The following is an 11,544-nucleotide window of genomic DNA, read 5'->3' on the forward strand; positions in this document are numbered from 1 at the left end:
ACTTTGCGCTTTGAACGCCTTCCATCAGTCCTTCTCTGGACAGCTTCGATCTCTGCTATCACGCGGGTTCCGAGCTGCCTTCGGGCCCTAGGCAGGCCCGACCCCGTGGGATGGGAGTGGGAAGGGGCGGGGCCAAGGAGAGGGCAGGCCTGGCCACGCCCACCCAGGCCTGGACTCCGGTCCCAGCGGGAGAAGGGGGCGGGGCCGGAGGGAGGGCAAGGCCTGGCCACGCCCACCCGGGCTGGCCGCTGAGAGGCTCCCCGCGGGGGCCCGGCCGGGGCGGGGCCTCGCGCGCGCGTCCCCACGTGTCCCCGCGTCCCCGCCCTGCCCCGGGCCCTGCGCTTATAATCCGAGGCACCTATCTCTCCCGGCCCTGTTCTGCCTCTCGCCACGGCCGCCTGCGACCGGGTAAGGAGCCCCTCCGGCCCCTCCGCCCTCTCAGCTCCTCCTGTCTCCCTGTGCGCGGCCCCGGCCGGAGCGAGCGGCGCGGAGGCCGCGGAGGCCGGCTCTCCGCGGGGCCGCCGCCGCCGTCCGGCCGCGCACACACCTGGCGGGGGTCCTGACGGCGCCGGTCCTGGGCGGGGCACGGACCCCGGGGTCGGGGGAACGGGTGGGGTCGCTGGGCCCCGCGGCGCGGGGCTGTCGCCGGAGGGGGCCCCCGCGGCTCCCCAGCCCCGTCCCCGTCTACCCCCAGCGAGAGCAGAGCCCCCACCCCCGTCTCAGCCCCTCGTCCCCGGGGGCTCGGGCTTAGTGCTCTTCCCGGGACCTCAGTTTACCCTGGGTTCCCGCCCGGGCTCCCTTCCCGGTCTCGGTGGGCGCCGCCCGTCTGGTTTCCTGCCGGGCCGGGCGGGCCCCGCGGGAGCGGCCCCTCCGCAGGAAGTGTCCACCTCGGGGCTGACCGCCTCCCGCGCGCTCGGGGGGGCCTCGGCCTTCAACCCCGAGAAGCGGGCTGTTTCTTGCAATGTCGGGGGGGTGGGGTCTGGAGATAGACCCGGAGATCCCTGGCTTCGATCTCCCCCCGCCCGCCCCCCGGCTCCGCGGCCGGGTCTGCTCCGCCCCGGACTCCGTGCGAAGGCGCTGGGGCGCGCGGGACGGGGCGCGCGGGGCGGGACGGGGCGGACCGCGCAGGCCCGGGCTTCCCTCCCCATCCAAACCCCCGTCCTCTCCCACCTCCTCCGGGTCTCCCTCCGAGCTCCAGCCCAGGCAGGGCAGCCGAGGGGTGGGGTGGAGGCCAAAGGGAAGTCCTCCGCCCGGCCCTCCAGTGCCCACGGGGCGGGCCGGAGCCCAGGAGCCGGGGGTGGCGTCGGCCCCGGCCCCGCCCCGGCGCGCCAGCCCTGCCGGGCCCGGGGTCCCGGGCGGGCGGCCAGCGCGGCCGGGGAGACTGGCTCGCCCGCGGGCAGACACGTGCACCGGCCCGCGCCGGCTTCGGCTCTGAAAGGCTCTGAACTTTTGGTCGTTCAAGCTTCAGGGCAAGTTCACTGGGCTCGCGCCCTTCTGCAGGGCCCCGGGCGGAGCCGGAGCCGGCCAGGCCCCCAGGGCCGCAGTGATTAGCCAAAGACATAAATTAGATCAAAGCGCTTTTCAGGCCTGGACCTGGAGGCTCACACCCATAATCCTAGGCGGAGATCTGAGGATCTCGGTTCAGAGCCCACTCCCGGCTGGAAAGTCTGGGACATTTATCTCCAATGAACCACCAAAAAGCTGGAAGTGAAATGTGGCCCGAGTGATAGAGCACCAGCTTTGAGTGGAAGAAGCCCACTGAGAGAGCAAGGCCCTGAGTTCAAGTCCTCCCAGTACTGGAGGTGGGGGAGGAATGTGCTTTTCTTTTCTTGGGTTCCTAGGGGAGGTTCTGAATGGCTCTCACAAGTCATGTGACAGGAACCTGCTTTGTCTCCTGCCTGCCACCTTGGGGCATTTCCATAAAGTTTGGTTAGAATCCAGACTTTGTAAAGATCCAGTTCTACCAAGCAAACGTTTAGGCCAGATTCTTTTTTGGTTGGTGGTGGGGCTCGAACTCTGGACCTGGGCGCTATCCCTTTACTCTTCAGCTCAAGGCTAGTACTCTACCACTTGAGCCACAGCACCATTTCCGGCTTTCTGGTGGTTCATTGGAGATAAGAGTCTCACGGACTTTCCTGCCTGGGCTGGCTTTGAACTGAGATCCTCAGAGCCAGATTCTTTAAAAAAAAAAAATTGTATTTTTGTTATTTTTTAACTTATTTACTTGCTTTATTTATCTATTCTTGCCAGTCCTGGGGCTTGAACTCAGGTGCTGGGCAATGTCCCTGAGCTTCTTTTGTTAAAGGCTAGCACTCTACCACTTGAGTCCCAGCGCCATTTCTGGCTTTTTCTGTTTAAGTGGTGCTGAGGAATTGAACTCAGGGCTTTGTGCGTGCTAGGCAAGCACTCTACTGCTAAGCCATATTCCCAGCCTCTATTTTTTTTTGGGGGGGGGGAGGGGTTCCGGTCGTGGGGCCTGAACTCGGCCTGAGCGCTGTCCCTAAGCTCTTCAGCTCAAGGCTAGCGCTCTACCACTTGAGCCACAGCGCCACTTCTGGCTTTTTTTCCCCTGCTTATGTGGTGCTGAGGAATCGAGCCCAGGGCCTCATGCATGCAAGGCAAGCGCTCTACCACTGAGCCACCTTCCCAGCCCCCCAGCCTGTTTTTGTCATCTCTAAGTAGTTGTTACAATACAATTACAACTCAGCTTGTCAGTTTATGAGTACAATACATCTTGAATTAGTATCATACCTTCCAGTATTTTTAAGCTATATTCTGATAGGATGGTGTGCCTCCTTCTGGTCACTGTTGGAATCGCAGCATAGCTCTATCAGACACAAAGGAAGGCACTAGTGCTAGGGCTAAAATACTAGAAGGTGGAAATCTCAAGTAGGGGACACTCTTCTGGGGGAGGAGGGTCTGGGTGCTAGAAGAACAGCCTAGATAGCTGCATTTCTCCGCTGGGCCCTGCAGTGCACACAGAGAAATAGAAGACCATTGGTGACAAGTCGTTCAGGCCTCTGCTGTGTAGAAGAGGTGTGAAGTGAAGGGGAAAGAGCCAAGGCCTCCTAGGGACCAGGCGGCGTGGCCTGGGCATGCTCCCCTAGCTCTTGTTTGTGAATAGGTGGAAGTGGGACTCTGAACCTGGAGATGACATGCTAGTGACCCCAGACACTGCCATGCCGTCTAGTGTCATGCCAGGTCTGACATTTGAGAACCAAGACAGCTTTCCTGGGTGCTGAGGAGTGCCTGGCACGCATTCCAGATGACTCTGGCTGGGGCCCCAGGAAATATCCTCCCCCCTACCTTGCCAGCTAGAGTCAGACTGCCAACTGCACTGCCAGTGAGGGCCAGTGGGGGCTGTGCACCTGCCTGAGAGCTGGGGAACCTGCTGGGTCCTTCCTGGGAAGACAGGGAGCCGAGTTCAGCCAGGATCTCGGCATTGCCCAGCACCTCCCTTCCTGAGCCTCCCAGAAAGGGGTGGGCCTTGTCCGTACCAGACCAGCTGATGGGGGTTTGAGTCCCGGCTCTGCCACCAGCCAAGTAGGGCCTGGGCAAGTTCTTCACCCAAGCCTCAATTTCCCCATCTGTAAAATGCAGAGAATTCCAAATGGAAGGTCTGGTCCCGATTGGGTATTCACACTTGTCAAAACGTGTTTTGAGCTGGGAAGGTGGCTCAGTGGTAGAGCGCTTGCCTAGCATGCATGAAGTCCTGGGTTCGATTCCTCAGTACCACATACACAGAAAAAACTGGAAGTGGCATTGGGTTCAAGTGGTAGAGTAAGCCTTGAGCAAAACAAATCTCAAGGACAGGGGCGAGGCCCTGAGCCTGCGCCCCAGGACTGGCAAAAAGCAAACAAACAACCCAAACTTGCCAACCATCCAGGGTGCTGGTGGCTCACACCTGGCTATTCAGGAGGCTGAGATTTTTCTTTTTCTTTTTTGTTGGTCTTGGGGCCTGAACTCTGGGCTGGGTGCTGTCCCTCAGCTCTTCAGCTCAAGGCTAGCGCTCTACCACTTGAACCACCTTCCCAGCCCCCAAAAGTCTGAGATTCTTATCTCTAATTAGCCACTAAAAAGCAGGAAGTAGAGCTGCGGCTCAAGTAGTAGAGCACCAATTTTGAGCAAAAAAAACCTAAGGGACAATGCCTAAGCCCTGAGTTCAGTACTGCCCCCTCCTCCCCAAAAAAGAAAAATATTACCAAATTGGACACTTTCAATGAAGAGGCAAGAGGCATCACTTCACATGCTTTCAGGCCCGGAGACCCCAAGGCTTCCTGCTCAGCAAGATTCACAAGATTGGGGGTGCCCCAGGGGCCAGGCTCAGGGCCCTCATGTCACTAGGCTGCAGTGCCAGGCTGTTGAGTTCCTTTGTTTTTTGCAGAGTGGTTTGCTCATCCGTGAAGACAGACTCTGACCCAGGGAACCCACGCTGTCAATCAAGCCCAGGTACTTCCTGCTTTTGCCTTTCCTGCTTCCTCCCCGCCTCCCTCCCATCTTCCAAGGCCAGTTGCCTGGCCTTGGTTGCCAGGGGTGCATCTGCTGACCTAGCAGCCCAGCAACCGGTTCAGGGCAATCTGACCCTGCAGGGGTGAGGACTGCAATTGTTGCCCCATGGAGGGAGGAGGAGGAGCCTATCCGAACCAGCCCCTATCCCAGCCCAAGACCTGTTTTCGCCATAAGTCTGAAGGACAGCATGGCCTGAGGCCTGGGAGGGCCCATGGCACGTGTCCTGACTTCAACTTCACGTGCTTGGGCTCCAAAGTCCACCTGTGCACACATCCAGGCCTGGGGCGCCATGTTGGGTACCCTGAGAAAGCCCTTCGACCCTGGGTGGCTTTGAGCTCAGGCAGAGAGAAGGGGCACACAGGGTCACAGCAGTGTAGAAGCCCTGGCAGGAACTGAGCCTTCCAGGCTCCCGTAGGCCTGCCCCGGGACACCTGTGACCTTTCCCACTCATATTGCCTGCGGAGCCTGGGGTCCAATTCAATGTATTGGAAGACACAGTTTGCCTGCAATTGTGGTGAGTGAAGCTCATTGAGCTGCAGGTGGGAGACACACCTGGCTAGCGAGGCCCCAGCCTCTTCTGCACCTCCTGCCGGTGAGGTGCATGCTGGGCAAGGGCCCAAGCGTCTTTTCATTCTGTGCCAGTGAACTCAGGGCCTTGTGTTCTTGCTTAACTTTTTCACTCAAGGCTGACACTCTTCTCTACCACTCGAGCCACGGCTCTATTTCTGGCTTGTTGCTGGTTAATTGGAGATAAAGAGTCCCACAGATTCGTCTTGTTTGGGTTGGCTTTGAACCGTGATCCTTAGATCTCTACCTCCTGTGTAGTTGGGGATTACAAGGTCACGTTTCAGAGCTGTGGTCTTGACCCTGAGCCTCTGAGTCTGCTGTTGGTCTCCCCAACCTGATGTTAGGTGGGGTTGCATTATTGGGGTTGTGGTGGGTTCAGGACAGCGCATCCGAGGCCCTGCCTGGCACAGTCGTGCGGGACACACAGAGCAGTTCTGAGAAGGGAGGCTCAGACGCAGGCTCCCACCCCACCCCCACTCGTGGCACTCTGCTGCCCGTTCTTTAGCCACTGGCCTTGGTCCAAAGTCAGCCTCTGAGGCTGGCCGCCGGTGGCTCATGCGTCACCCCAGCTAATGAGGAGGCTGAGATCTGAGGATTGGGGTTCAAAGCCATTTCAGGCAGGAAAGTCCCTGAGACTTTTTTTTTTTTTTTTTTGGGGTCCAGTCGTGGGGCCTGGACTCTGGACCTGGGCGCTGTCCCTCAGCTCTTCAGCTCAAGGCTAGCACTCTACCACTTGAGCCACAGCACCACTTCTGGCTTTTTTTTTTTTGTTTTGCTTATGTGGTGCTGAGGAATCGATCCCAGGGCCTCATGCATGCAAGGCAAGCGCTCTACCACTGAGCCACCTTCCCAGCCCAGAGACTCTTATTTCCAAAAAAGCCACAGTGGATCTATGGCTCAAGTGGTAGAGCACAGCCTTGAGCAAAAAAGCTCGGGGACAGTGCCCAGGCCCTGAGTTCAAGTCCCATAACTGGCACACACACACACAATTCAGCCTTTGATGCTAGCTCACTCCAGCTCTGGGGATTGGCCTAAGACCCCTGGGATCCTCCCCAGGCCCCGTGTGGGGCAGGGTCAGGACTCCGGGGATGAGGTGCATACAGGAGGATGGACCAGCTGTTCCTAACTCCCCAGTGGTGGCCTGACCAGGGACAAACTGCCGCAGGCCGAGGGAAGGGCGGGGGGGGGGGGGGGGGGGGCGCAGCACTGGTCTCCCTGTGCCGGGCCAGGAGGTGGCGCTGGGTGCTCACAGGCTCCTCTACCCCTTCAGGCAAGATGTCCAGCAAGGGCTCTGTGGTTCTGGCCTACAGTGGTGGTCTAGATACGTCCTGCATCCTCGTGTGGCTGAAGGAGCAAGGCTATGACGTCATCGCCTACCTGGTGAGCACTTGCAGCTTGTCTGTCCATCCGCCTGTGTGTCATGCTGTCTGTCCAGCCTGTCCTCTGTCTGTCACCTTCCCTCCTCTTGGCTGAGCCCAGCCTTCTCTTTACACCTGCCTTGAACCAGAACTAGGAAAAGCTGTCTCGCTGGGCTTGCTTGGTCTCATTGTCTGAAAGATGGCTGTCCTGCAGGTGCCAGCTGGGACACTGTCCCTGAGCCTTACTATTCTATGCTCAAACCAGGTTAACACAAGGACAATAACAAGCCCCAAAGCAATGCTGGGCTCAAATAACTACAGTCAGGGCTGCGTCCACCGTGCACACAGGTCTGTTCCCAGTTTTTTGAACTCAGGGCCTGGGGACTGTCTCTCAGCTCCTCAAGGCAAGCACTTTATCCCTTGAGCCACAGCACCACTTCTGGCTTTATCTGCTTCTGTGGTGCTGAGCAATCGAACCCGGGGCCTCACACATGCAAGGCAAGCACTCTACCACTGAGCCACCTTCCCAGCCCTGGGCTTCCTTGACCTCTCCACCTGGCAGGTGAGACCACCATCTTCACCATCACAGCCCTGCTTTTCCCAGAGTGACCACAGGGGGGCCAGGTACACTCCCAATGGCCTGAGTACCCCCTCCCCCTCATGCCAAGTCACTGGCTGCTGCTGAGGGGGCTGGGCCGGGGTCATAGCGCTCTCTGGTCCCTGGGTGAGGCGTCTCCAGGAAAGACCCCTTCCAGGGGAGGTCACCACAACCCAGGCAGGCCGGAGGAGCTGGGAGGCCCGTGCTGTCCCTGCAGCCATTCCTGTTGCTGCAACTGACCCTGGCCCAGGGACTCAGGGCCCAGGGAGGTGGGGGCGTGGCTCAGCTGCCTGCTGCCTGGGGAGGGACGACACTGTGTGGATGTCCAGTGTGTGCTGCCCATCTGCCCTCGGGCCACTGCGCTGCACAGCCAAAAGGCTGAGCCCTGTCTGGCCAACACCTGCAGCTGCGCTCCAGGGAGATTTCTCCGGTCTGGTGAGCAGAAGGCAGGAGTCAGAGCTCATGTGGGGACCTGGGCAGCAAGCCAGAGTCCGGCTGCCGACGTCTAGACAGGCTGGGGAGCGCCCCCGAGTCTAGGCCCCGCTGGCCTGCCACCTGGCCAGGAGCCCGGGGTGCCCCGGACCGTGGGCAGCGCGGGGTGGCATGTGCCCAGGCCCAAGGAGGGGACACTGGTGACATCGTTGGGGCCCAGGCTTTTGTCTCAGCCACCTAGGTGCCAGGAATGGCTCCGCCCACCCTTACCCCAAAAAAGCAGTTTCCTCCCCCCAGAACACAGGGCTGTGCGGTCCTGCGGAGCAGCCCTCCCACGGGCCCACTCCGCTCACTGTGCCTCTCGCTTGCACCCCACAGGCCAACATCGGCCAGAAGGAGGACTTCGAGGAAGCCAGGAAGAAGGCGCTGAAGCTTGGGGCCAAAAAGGTATGCGCGGGAAGCAGGGGTGGTGGCGTGGAGGCCGCAGCGGGGCCTCTGGCTCCGAGCCTCCATCCCTCTGCCCGTTTGTCTTCTTGCTTGAGATCAAGTTTGGTTTTCAGGTGTGTGCATGTCCTCAAGCCATCATTCATCCACCCATCAGCTCTCCATCCATCAGCATCCATCTAACCATCCATCATCCAGCCATCTCCCCAGCATCCATCCACACATCTACCCAGCCCATCATCCATCCAACTACCTATCATCCATTACTATCTATTATCCATCCATTTATATATCTACCCACCCATCTACACATCATCCACCCATCCATCATCTATCCATCTGCACATCTATCCTTCCACCCATCATCAATCCATCCACCCATTCTTCCACCCATCATCTACCTATCTATCCATCAATCTATCATCCATCCACCCATTCTTCCACCCATCATCTACCCGTCATTCATCTACCCATCATCTACCTATCTATCCATCAATCTATCATCCATCTGTCTGTCATCTTTATTCCATCTATTTACTCATCATCCATCACCCATCCATCCATCATCCATCCATTGATCACCCATCCACCCATAGTCTATCCATCTACCCATCATCTATCTATCCATCTTCATCATCCATCCATCCATCCATTCACACGTCATCTATCCATGTTATCTGTCTTTCATTCATCTTTCATCCATCCATCCTCATCAGCCATCTGTCCATCATCCATTCTTCCATCTTCATCATCCACTCAACCATCCATCATTCATCCTTCCATCCACCCATCTATCTAGCCCTCGTTCATCTATCAATCCATCAAATCTGTATCTATCCATTCATCAGTCACCCATCAATTATCCATCCAACTCTCATCCATCCATCCACCCATCCATCTACCCCTCATTCATGTATCCATCCATCCGGTATCTATCACACATCTATGCATCATTCACCTGTTACCATCCATTCATTTATCCATCTGTCATCCATCCACTCATCAATCCTTCCACCTATCCATCCGTCATCCATCTAGCCACCCACCCACCCCTAATCCAGCCATTGAGCCAGATGTCTGTCATGCTTCCATCAGCCAGTCATTACCTGTCTGTCCGTTCATCCATCATCTGTTCTCCATCCACCTGAGCATCCATCCATTCACTCATCCCCCATCCATACTTCTTACATCTGTCCCTTCACCCATCCCTCAGTCCATTCAACAAGAGCAGGAAGTTGACTTGAAATGGATGCCAATTTAATGCTAGCTACTTCCTTCTCAGGAAGCTGAGATGTGGAGAATCTTAGTTCAAAGCCAGCCCAGGCAGAAAAGTCTGTGAGATTCCATTTCTAATTAACTAGCAAAAAAGCTGGCTTAGAGGTGTGGCTCAAGTAATAGAGCACCTGCCCAGCAAGTATAAGGGCCTGGTCCAAATCTCAAGACTGCAGGTTAGCTTTGAATCTCTTGTCCTAGTGAAGGATTTTGGTCTTAGACCACCCCCCATCCTACACATACGTATTAATTGAGGAAACACCCATCATTGCTAATACATAGTCACCATAGTTAGAAAGCAGAAACAAAAACAGGAGAGCAGCACTAGTGGCTCATGCCTGCAATCCTAGCTCCTCCCAGAGACTGAGATCTAAGGATCGTGGGTTTGAAGCCAGCCTGTGAGACTTACCTCTAATAAACCACCAAAAAGCCGGAAGTGAAGCTGGCTTAAGTGGTAGGGCACTGGCCTTGAGGACAATGCCCAGCCCCATCACACACACACAGACACACACACACACACACACACACACACACACACACGAGGGTAAATGACCTCGGAGTGACATCACACAGTGTTTCCACAGTCTCCCTGAGGGGTCTCGGGACCCCCTACCTAGGCCTGCATCTTGGGAGCCATCATTCTTGGTGGTACTTACGTGTGTCTGTCCTGGACCTTTGAGGATGTTAACAACGTCCCTCTGCCAGGTGTCCCAGGTCCTCCCCTCCCCTCCCCCTCCCCCTCCTGCAGTCAGGTTCCAGCACGCAGCCCCTGGGGCACACACACCCCTGTCTGAGAACCACTGCCCTCTTGATCTCTGGCAACTGTGCTCCATCATGTTGGAAAGAGTTCAGAGCCACATCCATTTCATCAGGATCGATGAACAGTGTCTGTCATGAGTGCAGGAGGGGGAGCGGGAGCATGGATTGCTGGAATTGATGAGTGATGCCTCACTACCGCTGCCCGAGGAGCTGGTAGAGCTCTCTGTGTGTGGTCTATTGCTCTGGGCCCCCGAGCCACCCCCCGACCCAGGGCTCTGAGTTCAAGTTGGACACCCCCTCCATTCCTGCCAGGCCCCCCTCACAGCCCCTCTCTCCACAGGTGTTCATCGAGGACGTGAGCAAGGAGTTTGTGGAGGAATTCATCTGGCCTGCCGTCCAGTCCAGTGCCCTCTATGAGGACCGCTACCTCCTGGGCACCTCTCTGGCCAGGCCCTGCATCGCCCGCAAGCAGGTGGAAATCGCCCAGAGGGAGGGAGCCAAGTTTGTGTCTCACGGTGCAACGGGAAAGGTAAAGTGGGGAGTGGGCGGGTAAACCCTCCCCACCAGGGGTGGCGGGCGCCCAGTCTCCTGGGCAGCGGCAGCGGGGTGCTGAGGGGAGGTGCAGGAAGGGTCAGAATAGAAGAGAGCAGATGACGCTGTGTGTGTCGCAAAGCAGCAAAAACCCACACGGGGGGCATGACTTGGTGTTAGAGCACCCATCGGGAACAAACAGCTTTCTGAGAGAGCAAAGTAAGGTGTTGCATTCAGGCCGAGGTAGTAGCACCAAAAAGGAAAGAGCGGGCACAGCCGCTCCCCGGGCACCGGCGCCGCCAGCTCGCACGGATCTGCTGGCCTCGCGCTGAGCTCCGTGGGCTCCTTCCTGCCCTTGGGGCCCCCACCTCCTAGGAGGGAGAGGAGAAGGGCCCGGGGCCGGTGGCAGGGTGGAGGGGGGGCTGTGGTCCAGGGCGAAGCCCCGGGGTGAGCACAGGTGTGCCAGCCACCGGGCTGGGTGAGGCTGGCACAGGGGGCAAAGGGCAGCAGCTGCGTGGGGAGAAGCCCGGGGGTCAGAGCCGTTCCGAGGCCACACAAGCGGTTCGGCTGTTGTGAAGATGCCTGGTGGGGGGCATGGGAGGGCCAGGGCAGCATGGCGTCACCCAGAGAATGCAGGGGGATCATCAGGGCCAAAATGGTGGAAGGCAGAGACTAGGGTGTCTCCTCCACACCTCCCACGGCCCTGAGGCTCCACTGAGAAACAACAGAAAGGCCGAGCTGGCTTTCTGGGGACCCCCACCCCACCCCGCCCCAGGCAGCAGAGGGCACAGGAGCAGCACCGAGACGTGAGCCTTGGGCTTAGGCCGCACGCAGCCAGGCGATCCTAGCGCCATGGCTTCCCCTTGCACAGCTGTCTTCCCATGAGCCTCTGCTCCCTCCTCTGCAAATGGGGATAAAAATAGCCCTGAGCGCATGAGATGCTTAGGAGTATGGAGCAAGAATAATTCAAAGAATGTGCACAGCACGGCGGAGACAGTGTGCAGGACCCGCGATTCTAGGCGAGATGAGGTCAGCACAGAATAAAGGACGGCTCCCAAGGCTTGGTGCCGGTGG

The 11,544-nt window shown here is 58.1% G+C and overlaps 1 protein-coding gene across 2 annotated transcripts in view; it reads left to right on the forward strand.

Moving 5' to 3' along the window:
• Nucleotides 1-369: 369 nt before the first annotated feature.
• Nucleotides 370-11,544, forward strand: part of Ass1 (argininosuccinate synthase 1) — a 51,771-nt gene continuing 40,596 nt past the window's right edge. The window contains exons 1-5 of one of the 2 annotated variants that reach the window (XM_042681033.1): nt 370-408; nt 4,385-4,449; nt 6,347-6,456; nt 7,843-7,911; nt 10,280-10,468. In XM_042681033.1, coding sequence (XP_042536967.1) covers nt 6,352-6,456; nt 7,843-7,911; nt 10,280-10,468 — 363 coding nt within the window. In that variant the 5' untranslated portion in view covers nt 370-408; nt 4,385-4,449; nt 6,347-6,351. Of the gene's footprint in view, nt 409-4,384; nt 4,506-6,346; nt 6,457-7,842; nt 7,912-10,279; nt 10,469-11,544 lie in introns of both variants that reach the window. The other variant, XM_042681036.1, reaches the window with a different exon arrangement.

The sequence above is a fragment of the Dipodomys spectabilis genome, unplaced genomic scaffold (assembly GCF_019054845.1).
Source record: "Dipodomys spectabilis isolate Male_0828 unplaced genomic scaffold, ASM1905484v1 ptg000067l, whole genome shotgun sequence".
In the NCBI taxonomy this organism is placed as follows: Eukaryota; Metazoa; Chordata; class Mammalia; order Rodentia; family Heteromyidae; genus Dipodomys; species Dipodomys spectabilis.